Source organism: Podarcis cretensis, assembly GCF_951804945.1.
Source record: "Podarcis cretensis genome assembly, chromosome: 10".
Lineage (NCBI taxonomy): Eukaryota > Metazoa > Chordata > Lepidosauria > Squamata > Lacertidae > Podarcis > Podarcis cretensis.
In genome coordinates this window covers 23,026,116-23,047,412 of record NC_137179.1, presented here as the reverse complement: position 1 = coordinate 23,047,412, position 21,297 = coordinate 23,026,116, and the positions used below count along the sequence as shown (strand labels likewise).

Genomic DNA, 21,297 nt, shown 5'->3' with positions numbered 1-21,297 from the left:
AAGTTCAGTCACACCCATCAATTATCTAGTGCCACCAATGAGAAGCAATGTTCATTTCCAGCTTGCCAAAAAGCACCAAGCATGTATGTTAAGATTAAGGGAATATGATATTGTGTTGACTTTGGATTGAAGTTTATACTATGGGAAGGATGAAAATCAGCCACTACTACAGCCCTCAGCTCTGAGAGACCCCCTGCCCCACCCCAAAACAAAATTATTACTACTTTCCCTCTCTATAATTTGGGCAGAAAAAAATGTGTCTGTCTCAGTTGTTCCACTTTGGAATCTGGTGCTGGAAATTTAAAGCTTCTCAAAAAAATATGGAACATTTCATAGCTACATCCAAGACGAAGCTCTGTTGTGATGCAAGCACCACTGTCGCAATTTTCTAGACAATGGAAATGTGCCATTTGCTACTATATACATGCGTAATATTTTTTTGGAGTGGGTAAAATACTTGACAGCCATACAATCCCACTCCCCTCTATGGTAGTCAATTGATCCCATACTGTGGTTGGATCTAAAGGCCAGAGATTACTCTAAACACCGAGTCACTTGGGGGCAGAAGATCCGAGGTATGCCTCCATGGTGGCAATTGTATAATTTATTTTAAAAATTAACATCATGATATTTTGCTGCCCTTTAAAACAACACAGCACAAAACCTGCTTGAGGCAGGTCACCTCACATTGTCCAATGGTAGGAATGGCCATGGATGAACTTGGAGACTTTACATTTATGTAAAATTAGAGCACTGTTCACTGAACTACAGCAGGTTCTGGTGACGTTGTTAGAAAAAACGGGTGTATTTGTGGGGGGGAATGGAGGGGAAGAGATTGGATGGATGGGCTTAAGGAAGTTAAAATGGCATTGTACAAACGTTTCATCAATCCCAGGCTGTAACTTTGCTTTCCAAGTGAATTGAGAAATTTGGGGGTTATTACAAAACCATTCCGTTTTTTAAAACCTAGTGAATTCCACTTGAGTTTTTTTCCTGCAGCCTCCCCATTATTTTTTTACAATCTTTTTAAAACAACAACAGTTATCCCTATTTTTTATAGCAGGCTTGTGAAGACCTTCACCAAGCCTCTCTCTTTTTAACAAGATGAATGGAGAGAAGATGGATTATTTCCATGCAAAGATTTACTCATCACTTCAGTTTACCTTCCATAGAAAGAGAAAAAACCTTACAGAACAGTGTGATATGAAACTCCTAATTGGACTCAATTCTCTAAATAGGGTTTAAAAGTTAATACAGTAAAACTAAATCACACTGCAGTAAGATTGAACAGACCTGGAATCAGCTAGGCTGAACCCCTTTTATCTGCTGCTCCTGAAAACGGAAAGGCAAACTCAGCAGCTTCTATGCCAGAAAGTTTTATCTGCATTCCTAAGAGCACCGAAAATGTGGGCGAAAAGGGAGGAGGGTTCCCCACGCCCACTGGTGTGACCCACACAATTCCTTTTAACCAAGCCTGTGGATTTGGTAAGACTTTCCCTTATTTGATATTTGGGGGGGGGGGGGGAGGGATCCAACAAGATTCTGTGGCATTTTGAAACCCGTGCTTGAGGTAGCCATTTCCATGACGATTCACAGCTTTTCGCAATAAGTCACCCTTTCTCCACTGTGGAAACGTCTCCCGCCCTCAAGCGAATCAGAATACCCCCAGTTTTCCATAAACCCCAACGGATAACCCTGCAGATCAGTTCCAGACGATCCCGCCACTAGGAATTCACGCACAGATTTCCATAGGGCAGCCCGACCTGCTCTCCTCCTTTTCGATCCTCCTCTTCTAAGCCAAAAGCCTAGAGACCATTAGTCAACTACGGGCAGCAGCGGTGCAGTTAGGCACTACTTTTTTTTAAAAAAAAAAAATCTCTGGCTTTAAGGATCTTCGCAAAAAGGGGTTTTCTACGGATGCTCACATGCATTTCTTCACGTACTGTACTGTAGTTCCCCATGCGGTCCGCCAGCCCATCTACGGAGAGTGGGGAGCAGTGCCTTCCTGCTGGTCAACCTCCCCACCGCAGCCAAAAGCGACCCGGTCATTTTGCACAAGCAGATCCCTTCTCTCCCCCCCCCGCCCCCCCGCAAACTTTGAAGGGATCCCAAGACAGAGCCTTCCCCAACCTCCCCCTCCCACCACAAGCTGTAGGATTTGGCACATGAAGCCAGACACCCCCCCCCCCCCAAATAAGAAACCATCCGCGCGGCAGAGGCAGAACCGCCCCCCCCCGCCTGCCTACCTTGCTCAATGGCAGTAGCCGGCCTGTCCCCCCATCTGCCTTCTGTTCTCATCTTGGGAAACTCCAGCCTGGCGACTCCAGCAGCAACAGCAAGAGCAGCAGCGACCGAAGCAGCCTCTGCTTGCATAGTTCCCTTTGCTCTGCTCTGCTCTGCTCGCCCCCGCCGTAGTTCCTCCCTTTTGTTAACAGAGCCCCCTCACGGATTTTCAAAGGATTTCCCTCTCTTTTTGCAACTCCGTCTGCTCCATTAGAAGGATCAGCTTCTTCCACGGCGAAATCTTCCCAAGTTTCCCTTTCCCTCCTCTTGCTGTCGCTGCTGCAATTCTCTCCCCCCTAAAAAAAACCCCATCAGCTGCTTTTCTCCCCGCCCCCCATCCCGACCGCTTCTTTTCCTGACTTTATGGCGCTCTCTCTCTTTCTTCCTTCCCCCTCCAAAGCCTAATACCACCCCCTTTCTTTCCCCCCCTCCCCCTCTTTTCTTTTCTCCTCCTCCTGTGTCTTTCTTCCCACCCTTCCCTAGCCTGACCCATCCTGACTCTTTCCCAGTGAGCTAATCTGCAGCTGGCTGAAGAGCAGGCCGCATTGCCATGGCAACCCAAAATACTAGAGGATTTACGGGGTGGGGAGGGCTGCAAACAGGACCTGCCTGGGGACAACATTTGGGGGTCGGTGTGGTGGGGAACTACGGAAGGGGGCTATCCGTTTCAATTCCTCCACTTCTGTCATAAAAAAACAATTTATTATTATTATTATTATCACGTTTCAAGTGCATCCCAAGCCAAAGTTGCTTTGCAAAGTTGCTCAGAGGACTTTTATCAAAATTAACGTTTCCGCTCCTGCTAAAGATCCGTGCCCGAGAACACTTATTCTCAGATTATTTACCTTGAAAATGATGTAGCCACATATATAGCCGTAAACACACACCCCTGGGCATAAGAGGGGTGAAATCATTCATTTCTTCAGGAACTGTTTATGTATGGCATAAGGACTGTGGCTCCACAGAAATGGAAGCATGCCCAGATTTCTTGGGGTGGGGGTGGGGAGATGAGGGGCACCTCGCCCTGGAGATATTGGGGAATTGCGCCGGTGGTTTACTGGGAAGAGATCTTAAAAGCGGTGCACTCTTGATATATTCCAGGTCCCTTCCTGGATAAACATATCAGATTGCCATTTGCCAAGCTGTAATTTATCACAAGGTACATACAACCATTTGAAAAGCTGGTGGTGATATCCTGCCAAGCAGCGAGACGGCATCCCCATATTTTTGATTAGGTGAATACAGGCAGAAAACACTACAATTAATGTGGTTCCATTACAAAATGCGTTAAGTGGTTTTCTCACTGTCTCTGGCAGCAGACACCATGCATTTAAAACACATTTGCCACCCGTCCCGCAAAGAATCCTGGGAACTGTAGCTAGTAAAAGGGATTGGGAATTGTAGCTCTTGCAGGATAAACTACAGTTCTAAGGATTTGGGGGTCTCTCTCGCATACTCCATCTCTCTGGTTATAATTTCCACTAGGGTATTCATCTATAAAATCATTTACATGTCACATTTGGGGTCATAGCCTACCGTACAATGTCATAAAAACTAACATTGCAATGGGCAGCCATGTTGGCCTAACTGGGGATAGAACAGATGCAAAAGGTCCCAGGTGTCTGCAGGTAGGGCTGAGACAAACTCCTGCTTGAAACAACCACTGCCAGCCCGTGTCAACAATCCTAAATTCAATGGGCCAATGACAGCTTCCTAGGTTCCTATTGCAGTCAAGAAGGTTTGGGGATGGGGAAGTGTCTTGTAGTACCTTGAAGTCTTAAATTTATTATGGCACAACCTTTCAGAAAATGAAATTATTCAAGAACCAGTAGGGTAACTTTTCACCTCCAAGTGCCCTTTGTTGCCAACCTGAACAACTGAACTTCAGAAGGGATTGGCACTGACCTAAAAACTCCACATATATACCAAGCTGACAAAGCAACAAGATAGTGTGCAAGTTGACCACCCGCCCTTTGCCCTTTGCCCCTACCTTTGGATATCATATTGTTTTACATTTTTCATTGAACGTAACCAAAAGACTTTATAATCTGAGAGAGAGATAGAGGAGGGGGGAGGGAGGGAGATAGATTGCACGTTCTTTGTAGTTCATGGAAATCTTATAATACAAATTATTTCAAAAAAATAAAAGCAAGACTCCAATATGAAAGTGCCAAATTATCAGTAAATTCTTATCAGTAAATTCAATTCTGAAAGCTATGGCTTGAATTGTACTGTTTCCGGCTTCATTGATTCAATTTAATTAATTAGTTAACCAATTAACTAATTTTAGCAATGTTAAAGGTGTTTTTCTTCTCACCAAATATTGCTGCTGATTGTCCTTTTAAAATCGCTATATCAGACTGTAATTTTTGCTTTGCGTTTCCATGTGATCTCACTGTTTATATATATTTCTCTCTCTCTATGCTCATGTGTAGCTGTTTCCTGACACCTGGGAGTAGTACTTAATGAACTGGATGCTAATTTAGAAAAGCTCTTGCCATAATAAATTTGTCAAATCTTTAAAGTGTCACAACACTCATTTTAATTTTTCCCCTGCATTTGGTTATGTGTTCTTTACCACGTATTTGTGGATTCAGAAGAAGGAACTGTTTGACATTCTGAGCAGTCGCCGAGTATACATTCAAATACAATTTCATGAACAGCGTAAATTCATCCATTTTTCACACCAGCACCTGTTTAACAGATTCACTCCCCACCCCTCGTTTCAGTTTCCCTTAATTAGCACAATTCATTCACATGCACATACCACCCCCTTACCAGAGACTTATTTCTAATTGATCAGAAATACAAACAGTACAATGCATCAGGCTCTTTTCTAAATCAAGGCTTCTGGTATGGAAACAATTGACGCTGCCCTAAACTGATTTTCACAAACTGAAGATAAAGCACCAATGCTGTTACTATACTTCTGCTGGGGCTTAATGACATATCAAACCCTACATAAGGTTCTATGATCGCCATCTACTGGAACTAGTCAGAACTCCAGGATACAGGGTGCTTTCAGCCTATCACTCTTCTGCAGGAGAGATTCTAGCTTATAGTAGAACTTTAGGCTTATGCCATTAAAGTAGTTTAATGAGCTTTGTTGCCCTTGCACAGCTAGGGAGCCTTTGACCCTCCAGTCGTTGCTGAACACACTCCCGTCATCCCTGTCCAGATTTAAAAATAGGGCAACACCAGACCTCAGTGCCACCTGAAATCGGCTTTGCATCTGGCAGAATCTAACACCATCCTATACATGTCTACTCAGAAGTGACTTTGAAGTATTTAAGTCAATGTAAGGGGGACAGGATTTCAGCCTAAGACTGCATTTTGTTTTAAGAATGTTGGAAACTGCAAGCTTTGGGATTTAACATCGTGCCTGTTTTGATCTCACTCTCCTACGCATTTGTCTCTGCCATGGCTAAATTATTCCTGGTTAAATGTGTTCAGGATTGCAACTGAAATCTCTGAGTAGGGAAGGAATATATTGTCTCCAAACACACAAGCACATAGGCATTGCACAATGCATAGTGTGCCATTGTAAACGCAGCTGCCGGGTATTTTCTACCCCACTGATAATAAGTGGTAAGATTATTCTACTTTTCTAGCATACTTCAAAAGAAAACCTTCCTGGTTTTTCAATCAGTGGAGGACAGAAGTATTACAGAGGAAAGGCAGAACAGAGCTTTCAATAACAGTGTGTAACAGTTGGGGGTGGGGCCAGGGTCAATGGCTGGGGGGCAGAAGGGCAATTTGGATCCTGGGCCTCAAGCAGACCCTCAAATTTAGACACTTCTTAATTTTTTGCCATTTGATTAGTTCTGCAACTTGTTTTTATGTAAAGGTAAAGGGACCCCTGACCGTTAGATCCAGTCGTGGCCAACTCTGGGGTTGCGGTGCTCATCTCGCTTTACTAGTTGAGGGAGCCAGCGTACAGCTTCTGGGTCATGTGGCCAGCAAGACTAAGCCGCTTCTGGTGAACCAGAGCAGCACACGAAAACGCTGTTTACCTTCCCACCGGAATGGTACCTATTTATCTACTTGCACTTTGACGTGCTTTTGAAATGCTAGGTTGGCAGGAGCAGGGACTGAGCAACGGGAGCTCAGCCCGTCACGGGGATTCAGACCGCCGCCCTTCTGATTGGCAAACCCTAGGCTCTGTGGTTTAGACTACAGTGCCACCCGCATCCCTTTGTTTTTATGTGTACAGTATCAGATCAAACTGGGGTATCCTCTCAATCCAGAGCTACAAATTTAAGCAAATAAGAGATGTGATTTGGTAAAAGAGAACTTTTTTGTTAACTGATACAGAGGTTGTCATATGCTTAATATCAACTTTGACATTGCAGGAAAGCAAGATTTCCCCTTAACAAGTAATGCATTTCAACAGAAAAACGCTAGAAAAGCATTTAGTTATTTTTTATATTAAAAAAAAATCAATTTTTGTTTCACTCTTCTTATTTTTTGTGTGCTTTATTTTGTTTTCGAGTGTCATTATTTCTCCATGGCAGCATTTATTATGGTTTGGGGGCCTCAGAGGCCAGAAAAGGCCAGGGCTTCTTTAAGCCTCTGAGAGGACCAGGATGGGGCTTGTGCAAATTTCCTTGGTGTGAGAATTAAGATACAACAAATATGCTGAAGTCATACACATTACCATCTAAAGAGTCATCCTCTCCCCCACCTTTGGTAAGCGTCTAAAAATTATTTCACTGAGCAACCCCGAGGAATTCCCATTCTTGGCACAGGATACATTTCTGGTGGATTGTGTCCATCATGGTGCTGGAAGATGATGGCATTTCTCCATGCCTATATGAATCCAAGCTCTGTGTAGCAGCATTCTAGACCTATTTTATAGAGCAGTGTCCAAGAGACCCAAACATCACAGACAAAGACCCCATTGTGTCTGACAATACGGAGTATAGTTTTCACCCCCAGGGCCTTTGTGCTTTACAAAAGGAGCATCGGCTAGCCTTTGACACAACACAGAAACAAGTTCTTTGGGAAAGCCTGTTCTTTTTCTGTATTTTGCTGGCAGAGATAAGCACAAGAAAGAAGACAGCCTCTATACTGAACGTACGTACACTAACTGTAGGTGATGGCTGTAATTCAGCAGCATTCGTGGAGAGTCATTTCTCATACCTTATATGCTTATTAAAGGCCACTTTTCTTTCCTCCCCTTGAACACTCCCAGAATCTGCTCTGGAGCTCCACAGCTGTTTAGTTTTTTCAATGTGAAACTAGCATTTTATCTCTCTCTCTGATTAGCTTTTTTGGTGGTTTTGTGTGCTGGTGTGTTTAATAATTGGAGTGATAGCCAAATACGTCTTACTCAGAGTAGGCCTATTAAAATAAATGAATTTAAATTACTAAGTCTATCAGTTCAACAGGTCAACTCGGAATACAACTAAGGCAGTGTAAATCCGAGACAATATAGAAATATATATTGCAATAGAGAAACATAGAAATAAAATAGAGAAAATAAATGACCGCTGAACCCTGTAGAGGAAACAAAATATATTGTGCATTGAATTTGTCATCTTGCTGCTGATCTTTTTCTGATTCCCAATATTTTTAATCAGGAAATGGTGTGGTCATAATGTAAATAAATAATTTTGGGCACCAGCAAGGTTATATTCCAGAACAAGGTAACTGAGATTTAGCTTGAATCTTAGAATTTAAAGGGTCCCTGAGGATCATCTAGTCAACCCCCTGTGATGCAGGAATATGCAGCTCTCCCTTACGGGGTTCAAACCTGCAACCTTGGCGTTATCAGCACTATGCTCTAACTAACTGAGCTATCTAGCTTGATTTAAGTTATTGCACCTCCAGTTTATTCCATGCAATCAGCTTTCAGAAGTTCCCTGCTTCTAGGTAGTGGCAGCTGCACCAATCCAGCAGTGGCAATTATCAGCATGGGGGCCTCATAAAGCACAGGGCCCAGGCTGCTACACCGATTCTCCCACGGCCGGCAGGATTGGGCTGGGGCCAGTGAGGGGTCCGTCTGAGTTCCTTGGCCCACTGCCAGTGACCCACCTGGCCCATTGCTGGAACCTGCCCTGAATGATTGCCGCTGGGAAACATTACGAAAGGCAATATATTATGTTGAACAAACTGGCATCTCAGTTTTGACTCGCAGGAGCCAGAAAAGTTCTTCTGTTGCCTGAGAGATTCAGGATTTTCTGCATTCTTGAAGCTATCATCCCTTCCAAAAACTGCGGCTGTTTTGCAGCCTTTGAAACTACAAGTCTTATCAGCTCCAGGCAGCAAGGGCAGCAGGTGTGTTGTCCTTACAGTGGGACGTGGGTGGGTGGGAAGGCCCCAAGCTAAGATACTTTTTTCATTAAAAAGGTAAAGGGACCCCTGACCATGAGGTCCAGTCGTGGCCGACTCTGGGGTTGCGGCGCTCATTTGGCTTTATTGGCCGAGGGAGCCAGCGTACAGCTTCCGGGTCATGCGGCCAGCATGACTAAGCCGCTTCTGGCAAACCAGAGCAGCGCACGGAAATGCCGTTTACCTTCCCGCCGCTTTGACATGCCCTACCTGCACTTTGACATGCTTTCGAACTGCTAGGTTGGCAGGAGCAGGGACTGAGCAACGGGAGCTCACCCCGTCGCAGGGATTTGAATCACCGACCTTCTGATCAGCAAGCCCTAGGCTCTGTGGTTTATTTATTTTTTTATAGCATATTTATTAAAGTTTTCCAGAAATAATACAATGTGAAATAAAAAAAGAAAAAATAACATAAATGCAAAAATATAAAAATACAAAAATAATTAAAAACACATAGAATTTCCATTACTTATTTTCTTGTAACTTATTTTCCAGACCTCCTCATACCTCCCTTTCTTGTATTCCAATTCAAATTGTTAGGGTTAGGGTTAGGGTTAGTTCAGCAAATCCTCACCATTTAGTTTTTACTTATTTCTAAACCTTATTTTTCATATCTCTTAAGCATTACAGCTGGAAACCCCTTAATTTCTGTCCAACATCGTTCTAACATTCATTAATTTTGCAATATTTCTGTAAATAGTCTTTAAACTTCTTCCAGTCTTCTTCCGCTGACTCTTTTCCCTGGTCTCGGATTCTGCCGGTCATTTCTGCCAGTCCCATATAGTCCTTCATCTGCCATTCTTCCAGAGTGGGTAGATCTTGTGTCTTCCAATATTTTGCGATGAGTATTCTTGCTGCTCTTGTCGCATACATAAAAAAAGTTCTGTCCTTCTTTGGCACCAATTGGCCAACCATGCCCAGGAGAAAGGCCTCTGGTTTCTTCAGGAAGGTATATTTAAATACCTTTTTCATTTCATTATAGATCATTTCCCAGAAAGCCTTGATCCTTGGGCACGTCCACCAAAGGTGAAAGAATGTACCTTCAGTCTCTTTACATTTCCAACATTTATTATCGGGCAAATGATAAATTTTTGCAAGCTTGACTGGGGTCATGTACCACCTATACATCATTTTCATAATATTCTCTCTTAAGGCATTACATGCCGTAAATTTCATACCGGTGGTCCATAACTGTTCCCAGTCAGCAAACATAATATTATGTCCAACGTCTTGTGCCCATTTAATCATAGTAGACTTCACCGTTTCGCCCTAGGCTCTGTGGTTTAACCCACAGCGCCATCCGCGTCCCCACTTTTTTTCATTAGAGGGGGGCAAATTAACCCTGGAGGTGTAACTGATCACAACAATTCAGCACCTGGAAACAAAACCAGTCCTACAATTCAAAAGGCTACATATGCTTCCATCTAGTGGCCATACCATCTATTGTACAACACCGTTTTTTAAAGCAGTCGTTTACACTGACTGACAGTAGTACTTTTCGGGTGTTGAAGGCAAGGCGCCAAAACCAGATCCCAATTCTCCCTGTAGAAAGAGATGTGGCTCAGTGGGCAGCAGCTGCTGACTCTAGATACTTCCAGGCTTGAGTGACAAAGGAAATGCATAACGCCAATAAGGAGTTTCAGAGCCTTACATCACACCAGAGAAAATCCTGCAAATAGACGAGCTGTAAGGAAGGGCATCTGAAACGGACAAAAAAGCTCATCCTAAGGTTCGGTTGCTGAAACTTACAACCATCCCGTGGGGCCAATTTGAATAAAATGCGCGGGGGGGGGGCAGATAAGTCCCGTCTCGCATAATCGATCACATGACACGGTGCACACACTATTTGAATGGCAATGCCCATCAACATGGGGGGGGCGGACCCCCTCAAATATTTTATTGGGGTGGGGGGCGAAGGGACCTCAGCCCCCTTGGAGTTGGCTCCTATGCAACCATCATAGAACGCATTTCTCTAACAAGGAGAGATCCCCCCACCCTCAATGGCCGATGCCGTATTCCGTCGCACGTATAGTCTGTGAAGGTTGTGGTAAAGGTAAAGGTAAAGGTACCCCTGCCCGTACGGGCCAGTCTTGACAGACTCTGGGGTTGTGCGCCCATCTCACTTAAGAGGCCAGGGGCCAGCGCTGTCCGGAGACACTTCCGGGTCACGTGGCCAGCGTGACATCGCTGCTCTGGTGAGCCAGAGCCGCACACGGAAACGCCGTTTACCTTCCCGCTGGTAAGCGGTCCCTATTTATCTACTTGCACCCGGAGGTGCTTTCGAACTGCTAGGTTGGCAGGCGCTGGGACCGAGCAACGGGAGCGCACCCCGCCGCAGGGATTCGAACTGCCGACCTTTCGATGGCAAGTCCTAGGCGCTGAGGCTTTAACCCACAGCGCCACCTGCGTCCCATTGAAGGTTGTGGTAGCACCATTCAAATGAAAACAGTATTTTAAATAATTCCATACGCAGCCTGTGGAAGCACGCGACAGCTGGCTAGGAGAGAAGGCGTATGCAAGAGTCATAAATCAGGGTAACTACAGTAGAATGAAAAACCGATTAAGCGAAAGTTTATTCAAGGCTCTTTGGCCATTCGCCACAGAAACAATTGGCGATGATACAATCTTCCTAGTTTGCTGTGCTAATATGAAATACCGGCAGTGGAAAACTGCGATCTCGGTTGGGGCCTAAGCCGTAAGACTCAAACTTACTGGAAAACTCTAGTTCTGAGCGGACATGCATATGATCAGGTGCACTGCTTTTATTTTAAAAAGAGATACAGTCCTTTCTTCCGGAATGCCCTTGCATTTTTTCTCATCGTGTTGCTTCTGCAGGGATATACTGTGGCCGCCTCCCACTCCCAAGCTCTGGCCAGCTGCATCTGCGCTGTATCTTTAAGAGGCGGAGTCTCCGCCCCGCAACTCTGTCTTTGCGGAAGTCCCTGGAACTGGGACGCTGTGTATCGTTTTGGTTCTCTCCGCTCCCCCGCGAGGCAAAGCCGGTCAAAGAGCACGTGGAAGTTCTACGGATGGAGCCTTCAATCCGCCGGCTGTGGGTCCAGCTCAGATTCACAGTTGCGATTTGATGATGCTGAGTATTTCCACCTCTTTCTGCTCTTCACGACACCGACGAGGAGCAGCGGATAAATGAGCGGGTTCCCGCGGAAGAAGACCAAGCGCACAAAAAGGAAGGCTAACTCGGTGAGTGAAATCCAGAGGAACCCGTGGCAACGCGGGTCTTCGTTGGTCACGCCCCGGTAGTGGATCCAGTGACCTCTGCATCTCCAGATCTCGTTAACCCTGCATGAAATTCGAGCTGATGGATTCCAGGATCGCTGGTGGGTGAAGGGCCGTGGGATGATGACGCCACCACGCCCGCTCATGCCTGAGATTAAATGATGTAAAAGCAGATATTCAGGTGCTGAAATGCCTAGGCAGTAGGCGGGAGTCTTCTTTTGTTTTGCGACGCAGCAACCGCCTCTGTTTCAAGATTGCCGATTGCCTGTTTGTAAACTCGTTCTGCAGTCTATTCTCAAATGCTTTCCAAAGTGGGGGCCGGGAACATAAGCAGCGCCCCCTCCAGGCGTCTCCCTCCTGCTCCTTGATGTCTCCAGGACTATGACTACATCGTACTGCTTTTCCACTGTCCGGGTTTTCCTTTCTAATGCCAGAATCCTCACTGTGAGAAGCTCTCTGTGTACAGGAAGGACATTGGGTAGGGGGCCTCATCTCTGGTTCTTCGCTGGCGATGCTCCAAGCTGCTTTCCATGCAAAGCCTTGGTAAAGACCTCTCTGGTGTGCTGGGGGGCTGTGGGATTACCTTGGGGTGCAAGGTGCGAAGGGGCACCCAATGGAGGAGCCCAAATAAAAGGAGATGCCTGCCTCAACAAAGGGGGCCTTTCTCCAGCTGGTTTCCTCCAGCGTTTAGGACTAGCCTTTTCCCTCGCGATCCGAGCCTGCGTCCTCCTGCTGAAGTTTGGGCCTTTGATTTGGCTTTACCCCTTGAGCTACGTCTCCCCGGGTTTTGCATCGCTCTGGCTCCACCTTCTGCTCAAGGCGACGGAGTCTTCGGGCCCCACCTACATCAAACTGGGGCAGTGGGCAAGCACAAGGAGGGACCTCTTCTCTGAAGAGTTCTGCGCCAAGTTCTCCAAGCTCCACATCAAGGTGGTCCCTCACCCTTGGGGCTACACCCAACGTTCTTTGGAGAAATATCTGGGGGAAGGCTGGGAAAAGGTCTTCACCTTTGACAGCCAGGAACCCGTTGGGTCTGGCTGCATCGCCCAGGTGTACAAAGCTTACGTGGACATCTCCACTCTTGGACAGCCGGTGCTGAAGGAACTCTCCAAGGGCACTGCGGTGGAGTCTGCTCTGGAAGCCTGGCAGGTGTCTGGTCTTAAGGGAGTCCTCAGGTGGCTTTGGAAGAGGAAGGATGGAAGCATTTCTGAAGGAGGTGGTGTCCGTCGGTTGCTTCCAAATGATGGCTTTGATGGACACATTAAGCAGAATTCTGTTTCTGGATACCTGGACACAGCTTTATCCTGTCCCAAGAGGGACCGCCTTGTTCCAGTAGCCATTAAAGTAAGACCACAATTCTGTGCTTCCTTAGCTCGGAGTTAGTCCTATCGCACTTAGTATGACTGACTTCTGACTTAGATATCATAGGGCTGGAAGGGGACCCTGAGGATCATCTTAGTTCAACCCCCTGCAATGCAGGAATAGGCAGATGTCCCTTATGGGGACTGAACCTGCAAAGTTGGCATCTTGGCACCATGCTCTAGGCAACTAAGCTATCCATTTGACTTAACAGATACTAAAACCATTTCATATTCTTGGAAGGAAAAGGTCCAAAATGGTGGTGGTGATTAGGAGGAGGCTGACAAGATGGATTTACCTCAAGGACCGCCTCTCCCCTTATGAACTGACCCAGACACTGCAATCATAATCTGAGGCCCTTCTTTGTGTGAGAGGTCTGGAGGGTGGTGACATTAAAACAGACCTCTTCTGCAGTGGCCCCCCATTTGTGGAATGCTCTCCCCAGGGAGGCTAGCCTAGTGCCTTCATTATATAGCTTTAACCGCCAGGCGAAAACATTCCTCTTCTCCTAAGCCTTTGGATAATTCAATTTATGGCCTTTTAAACTGTGGGTGGGTGGTGGTGGGTGTTATTTTGTTTGTTTGTTATTATGATATGTATTTTTTTTTGTTTCTATATTGTAAGCTACCCTGTGACCCTTGAAGGGGTGTATATAAATAATTATAATATAATATAATATAATATAATATAATATAATATATAATATGCTCCCTAAGTCCGACCATTGGTCAGTATTATCAACATTGACTGGCAGTAACCCTCCAGGATTTAAGGGAGGAATCTGTCTCAGACCTACCTGGAGTTGGCAGGGATCGAACATGGTACCTTCTGTGCTCTACTGAGCTTTGGCCTGTCCCAAGCATCTGCTGGTTTCCCCACTGGTGGCAGCCAATGGCAGCTTATAAATGGGGTGCATGATCCACTTGCAAGTTCCCCCTTGCTCTTGTGAATCTTCAGTTCAGTCTGGTCATCTTATCCCTATAAAACAGGGGTGTGGAACTTGGGGTGCTCCAGATGTTGTTGCACTCCAACTCCTGTCAGCCCCAGCTAGCACGGCCAATAGTTAGGGATGATGGGAGCTGTAGTCTAGCAATATCTGGAGGGCCACAGATTACCCATCCCGACTGGCTTGACAATTGCATGTAATAAGGAATTCTCTGGCTACCTTTTTTCGTTTGCATAGGTGCTGCACCCCGGATTAGCTGACCAGGTCCAAATGGACCTGTTTCTGATGAAGACTGGCAGTCGACTCCTTGAGCTTCTCCCGGGGGTCAAGTGGCTCAGCCTGACAGAGATTGTGGAGGAGTTTGAGAAACTAATGATTCAGCAGGTGGGAAGAACTTTGGTTTGGGGTCTGCTTGATCAGTGGAGGCTTGTTCATGGGGCTCTGCACCTTAACTTCTGCCTACCCTCAGCCAGCTCCCACTTGCCTGACTTCTTACTGGCCCTGCCTTGTTAGTTCCTCCTCCTCCATCCCTGTGTTGTCCTTGTACCACTCAGCAGGGAAGAGGATGGGCACAAAACTGGAAATAGCTGGCTTTGCCTGGGTCCTCACTCCCTGTCTTCGGCCGCTACGGGCACCACTGCTCTTGATTCTCTGCAGTTTGTTTCTTTAGATTGACTTGCGCTATGAAGCAAGGAACCTGGAACGCTTCCGTCTTAACTTCCAAGCTGTGGATTATGTGAAGTTCCCAGTTCCTCTTCGCCCTTTCGTGACGAGAAGCATCCTCGTGGAAACATATGAGGTGAGAATGTGGAATGTGCAGGACAGGGAGAGCTGGCTTATCTTTTGTCCAGACAGCTGCAGGAGAGCAGGAGGTTTCTTTGGCCTAGCAAGCAGACCCCTTTGTGAGCAGCTGAGCTGCTTAATAAAGTTGACACCCTCAAGCAGTTTGGGTGTGAAAAAGGGGGTGCACAGAGCAGTGTCACTTCTGCTGATCATCACTCTTGACAAAAGTGTTCTGGCCTCAGAAGGCTTGTTGTTTAGTCGTTTAGTCGTGTCCGACTCTTCGTGACCCCATGGACCAGAGCACGCCAGGCACTCCTGTCTTCCGCTGCCTCCTGCAGTTTGGTCAGATTCATGTTTGTAGCTTCGAGAACACTGTCCAACCATCTCGTCCTCTGTCATCCCCTTCTCCTTGTGCCTCCATCTTTCCCAGCATCAGGGTCTTTTCCAGGGAGTCTTCTCTTCTCAGCTTCACGATCTGTCCTTCCAGTGAGCTTCCAGTGAGCACTCAGGGCTGATTTCCTTAAGAATGAATACGTTTGATCTTCTTGCAGTCCATGGGACTCTCAAGAGTCTCCTCCAGCACCATAATTCAAAAGCATCAATTCTTCATCGATCAGCCTTCTTTATGGTCCTGCTCTCACTTCCATACATCACTACTGGGAAAACCATGGCTTTAACTATACAGACCTTTGTTGGTAAGGTGATGTCTCTGCTTTTTAAGATGCTGTCTAGGTTTGCCATCGCCTTTCTCCCAAGGAGCAGGCATCTTTTAATTTTGTGACTGCTGTCATCATCTGCAGTGATCATGGAGCCCAAGAAAGTAAAATATCTCACTGCCTCCATTTCTTCCCCTTCTGTTTGCCAGGAGGTGATGGGACCAGTGGCCTTGATCTTCGTTTTTTTGATGTTGAGCTTCAGACCATATTTTGCACTCTCCTCTTTCACCCTCATTAAAAGGTTCTTTAATTCCTCCTCACTTTCTGCCATCAAGGTTGTGTCATCTGCATATTTGAGGTTGTTGATATTTCTTCCGGCGATCTTAATTCCAGCTTGGGATTCATCCAGCCCAGCTTGGGATTCATCCAGCCCAATCTCAGAAGGCCACAAAACCCTAATAACATTTCTATGTTGTGCAGGACTAGCACGAGGATAGGATGTCTCCAACCCTCAGGGGCTGAGACTTTGCAGCCTCAAAAATTCATGAATGACAGTAGGAGGAGAAAGCTGGATCACATCAGGTGGTCAGCAACAGAGTATACTCTTCCCCTTTGATCTCCTTCCCCCCTTAAAAAGTAACCCCATTGTCCTCCAAAAGGCTTATTAATGTGCCCCTGACAAGCTCAAAGGGCTTTCCTGATTTAGGTTCTTTCTGCTTCAGGAGAGCACGCCCATAGCCCAGTACCTGCAGACTGAGGCCACAAAGGAGCTGCGCTGGAAAATAGCTCAGATGGGTATGGACATGATTCTAAAGATGGTAAGAGGCCTCTGTTGGTTGGTTTGCAATTTAGGATTGGCTTGCCTCTGCAGGCAGCCTGCAAGGCAGAGAATCTGCTGTATGAATTTTCAAGTTTTTGATCAGAAAGCCCCTCAGTTACATGATTGGAATCAACTCTCTGAGGGCCCGTACTTAGCCCAAATGACAACACCCAGTCACAAGAGAGGGGCTTTTTGGCAACCCTGAAGGTGGTGGAAGTAAAAAAATAAACAAAACCTTTAGTAGGAAAAGCCTAAGGAGTGAGGGAACCCCAAAACAGTTCAAGAAATGCTGCTGGCATGTTGTGTGGTGAGTAGACCTAGAAAACTGGGTGGGAGAAATGGAATAGAGGATTGTAGAGGAGTGAATAGCTGAACTGCAAAAAGAAGCATTCCACACAGCAACATTTTTATGCAGCTCCTGCTTGCCCAGTTCAATACACTATGTCCCCTGTCTGGTAGTGGGTATCTCCCAGCCCTGCTATTTCCCGGCAGCCTTGATATGGTGATCCAAGAGATTAAACCCAGGAGTTAAATGTGCAGAGCAAAATATCCTACTACTCACCAAGAGCCTGTCCTCTTAATAAATTACTTCATTGATTTGAGAAGCTCTCGGGTTGCCATTTTTTCAACCAAGTTCTGATTTTTCAATCCTTCAGGTGTTTGTTGATAACTTTGTCCATGCTGACCTGCACCCTGGGAATATCTTGGTCCAGGGCGCAGAGGACTTCTGTGATCACCCCGAGGACCGGACCACCATTGTGGACCTGTTGGACACACTCATTCTGGAAGTGCAGCCTTCTCGCCCCCCACTTCGACTGGTGCTTCTGGATGCAGGAATCATAGCAGAGCTGCAGGGTCCAGATCTCAAGAACTTCCGGGCGGTCTTCACTGCTGTGGTATTAGGGCAGGTATTAGCTCTTTTCAACCATTTCTCATAGCAGCTGGTAATGGAGATCCTGTTTGGCTTTGGGCTGGACATGGCAGCTTCTAGGGCTGGATTCAGCTACTCTGTTCTGCTAGCAGAAGCTGGAGCAGGGACTCTTGCTGATGCAGTGGGGCTTCCTCCACACCACAATTCACTCTAGAGGGTTTGGAGATCTCACAAAATGCATGGGGATGAATGGGGAGAAGGGAGATGCTTCCATTGGGCGAGCAGAAATGCTTGCGCTGATTGAACAATCTCCTTAGCGCTGTGTTGAATTCCACCCAGAGTATATTTCTTTCTTATTTATTTATACCATAAAATTGATAAACCACTTGATTGTAACAACAACAACAACAACAACAACAACAACAACAACAACAACAACAACTTATTTATTTATACCCTGCCCATCTGCTGGCTGGGCTTCCCCAGCCACTCTGGGTGGCTTCCAACAAAATATTAAAATACAGTAATGCATCAAACATTAAAATCAGGGCTGCCTTCAGATGTCTTCTAAAAGTCTTGTATTTGTTGTTCTCTTTGACATCTGATGGGAGGGCGTTCCACAGGGCGGGTGCCACTACCGAGAAGGCCCTCTGCCTGGTTCCCTGTAACTTGGCTTCTTGCAGTGAGGGAACTGCCAGAAGGCCCTCAGAGCTAGACCTCAGTGTCCGGGCAGAACGATGGGGGTGGAGACGCTCCTTCAGGTATACTAGGCCGAGGCCATTTAGGGCTTTAAAGGTCAGCACCAACACTTTGAATTGTGCTTGGAAACGTACTGGGAGCCAATGTAGGTTGTAAAACAACCTCACAGAATAGCTTCATTTGCAATATTTTTCAAGCTCAGCTCTATTTTAACTAGACTAGAAGCTCTGTCTCTGTAAATTTTGCTCAACGAGGAAGAGTACCTGAGTCTTGCTTGGGTGAATAGCCTGCCTGATTTATTCCGCAGGGGGAGAGAGTGGCAGAGTTAATCCTTCATCACTCCAGAGCTAACCGGTGCAAGGATGTGGAGAGATTCAAAGCTGACATGGCAGAGCTGGTGACAAAGGCCAGGGACAGCACTGTAGCTTTGGGAAAGGTCAGTAGCCCACATCAAAGCTTGGTCTTCTCTCTCAAGTTGCTGCGCGATAATTCAAAGTAGAAAATGCTTTATTCTACAGATTGCTTAAGTCTACCGTAAGTGATAATCCCACCTCTAGGTGTACAATTTCTGATATGCAGGTGTCACACACTGATATATATAATTTTATTATGCATGCAACAAATTCCAAAAATTAAAACAATGAAAAACAGTTACTGTTTCTTGTGTTGTTAAATCGACACTATATATAATTCTAAATATTCCAATATGAGTATACAGTACAAATATATGAATACATAAATTAATAAATGCAATATATCTAGATGTTTATATTTCTGTATCACAGACAACAAGATGTAATAACGAGAGCCTGCTGGATCAGGCCAATGGACCATTTACTGCAGTTACAGTGTCTGGATGAATGGAATGAATGACATTTTAAACCCCTTTGCATTCTAGTTCCAAGTAGCAAGCCTGCTGTCCAGTGTTTTCAAGTTACTGATGACGCATCAGGTGAGATCATCTCTGTGTTAGGTTTATTCTTCTTCACAGCTGCACCAGACCATGTCACCTGAAGGGTGTTTAACCAGAGTTTAACTTGGAATGGGGAACTTACTGGAACAGAAAAAGCTTGAAAGATTGCATATTCTAATCCTAGTCCAAAATTCAAAAGTGCCAAAAAGCTTTAAAAAATGAGTCAGTGTTGTGCTCAGAAGCTGCTATGTTGTGCATTGAAACCCAGAAGTGTAAGTTAAATTGAATTTCCTTGCTCCTCTTCCCCATCCACACACACACTGGAAATTATACACAGCCAGCTGGATTGGACAGAATGTATAAGGATGCTAGGTTTAAATGTTAGAAGTGTTTAGCAGTGAACATATGAGAATAATCAATGAAAGCAACAGGGGGGGAAATATTTGCATTGTTAGGGATCTCAATATGTGGTCACATATACTGTAATCTCTTTCTTGGCTTGCAGAGCAAATAAGACTTGGTATTGATTTCCGTACAGCAATGATCCACTTTTACCTTCTTGATGACTTTTGTGCTTCCAGGTAAAGCTGGAGAGCAACTTTGCCTCTGTGGTCTTTGCCATTATGGTTTTGGAAGGCCTTGGACGCTCACTGGACCCTGAACTGGATATCCTCAAGGCAGCTAAACCTTTTCTAATCAAAGCTCCAAGTCCCCTCCTGGCACAGTGATGGACACTGGTTAGGGTGGTCTTTTGAGGCCCTTTCATTGAAGAACTACTCATTTGCTACCCGTCGGGTGGCTTTCAACCTCTATGTTTAAAACCGGAAGACTTGGCTGAGAACTGCTGTTCAGTTTATTCATATTGAGACCAGAAGTGTTCAGGGGCTGAAACATCTCCATTTGGATTGTGATAATTGATATCTATTCCCATTACGGCAAGAGTGGGGAAACTGTAGCCCTCCAGGAAACTACAACTCCCATTATCTCTGACCATTGGTTGTGCTGGCTTGGGGCTAATGGGGTACAGCAAGGTCTGGAGGGAGCCACAGGTGGTTTTAGGGAATGCAGTTCTCCTGTAGTTCAAAGGAAATTACGGCCCTGTGTGGGTTGGGCTCCCTATCAAGTCACCTCTAGATAGGTGAGCCTACCAGAGACTGTTCCCATCTCCCCAATATTGCAAGCTTTAAGGACATCATGCCTGTTTACAGCCTCAGTGCTTGCCTTGCTCCATTGCCAAGAATCGGAAAGGTAAAGGCAGCTTATACATCAAACTGTACTTTCAGAATGAAAAGCAAACACTCTTCATTTAATATTGGTATGGTGCATGATAAGAATCTTGCCTATCTTCTGCTAAATTTGTCTAAAATGTGTTTGGAACATGACATGTTTGAAATTCTGTTTTGGTGCTCTTTGCTCTTATGCTGCTAAGCAGCTGCTTCTGTCCACATGGGGAATTAAAAAATACTTGTTTTTACAAATGGATTGATTTGGTTCTAAATGTCACCTTTGATACTGGGGAAACTGGGTTTATGAATAAACAGCTCTGAATGGGAAGAGGCCCTTTGTGTGGTTCAGCATTGCTTAGACAAAGAGGACAGCAGCCCCTCACACTGCTTTTCCGTGACATATTGCTTGTGGCACGGCACACACAATGGACTTGCCAATGAGCCGCAGAGAAAGACGCCTGAACATTGCTGTGGAACTTGAGCTTGTTGCACCGTGTAGAAATGATGGACTACCCACTTGACAGGTCTGTAGTAGAAACTGTTCTGCGTCTGCTCCACCTGGTCTGCAGGGCTGATCTTAGAGGATGGTGTCCTTGGCAACTGCTGAGGCATCAGAGCCCTGGGAGGGCCTGACACTGACCTGAGTGCAACAAGGCAGCCATCTTTTCTTTCCTAGATGGTGGCAGCACTGGGCACTCCATGCAGTTAGTGCTCCTGGTCCTGTGCCATTGTCCGAATGAGGAGCTGCTATTGCAACAGGTGATGGCATGGCTAGTGGGCGCTATGGGGCATTTTGCCCAAGATGCTACTCCTCAAAACATGGAGCCAGCTCTGCTGGTCTCTGCTTACTTTTGACACTGAGAAATTCCAGACTTAATCAGAATCATAGAGTCACAGAATTGTAGTGTTGGACCCCGAGGGTCATCTAGTTCAATCTAGGAGAGCCAGTGTGGTGTAGTGGTTAAGAGCGGTAGACTCATAATCTGGTGAACGGGTTCGCGTCTCCGCTCCTCCACATGCAGCTGCTGGGTGACCTTGGGCTAGTCACACTTCTCTGAAATCTCTCAGCCCCACTCACCTCACAGAGTGTTTCTTGTGGGAGAGGAAGGGAAAGGAGAATGTTAGCCGCTTTGAGACTCCTTCGGGTAGTGATAAAGCGGGATATCAAATC

General features: G+C 45.8%; 2 protein-coding genes across 5 annotated transcripts in view; one reads left to right on the top strand and one right to left on the bottom strand.

The window, feature by feature from the left end:
• The window catches only part of DENND2A (DENN domain containing 2A), a 64,373-nt gene extending 61,723 nt beyond the window's left edge, over window positions 1-2,650 (bottom strand). For 2 of the 4 annotated variants that reach the window (XM_079992279.1, XM_079992278.1), the window contains exon 1: window positions 2,247-2,648. The gene's annotated coding sequence lies outside the window, so the exon portion shown is untranslated. Of the gene's footprint in view, window positions 1-2,246 lie in introns of all 4 variants that reach the window. The other 2 variants (XM_079992277.1, XM_079992280.1) reach the window with 2 other exon arrangements.
• An 8,844-nt stretch (window positions 2,651-11,494) lies between these two features.
• ADCK2 (aarF domain containing kinase 2) lies at window positions 11,495-20,454 on the top strand. Its single transcript, XM_079992564.1, has 8 exons — window positions 11,495-13,197; window positions 14,396-14,542; window positions 14,829-14,957; window positions 16,320-16,415; window positions 17,074-17,325; window positions 18,295-18,423; window positions 18,886-18,939; window positions 19,482-20,454. The coding sequence occupies exons 1-8, from the start codon at window positions 12,235-12,237 to the stop codon at window positions 19,626-19,628; spliced, it is 1,917 nt and encodes a 638-aa protein (XP_079848690.1). The 5' UTR covers window positions 11,495-12,234; the 3' UTR covers window positions 19,629-20,454.
• Window positions 20,455-21,297: the final 843 nt, after the last annotated feature.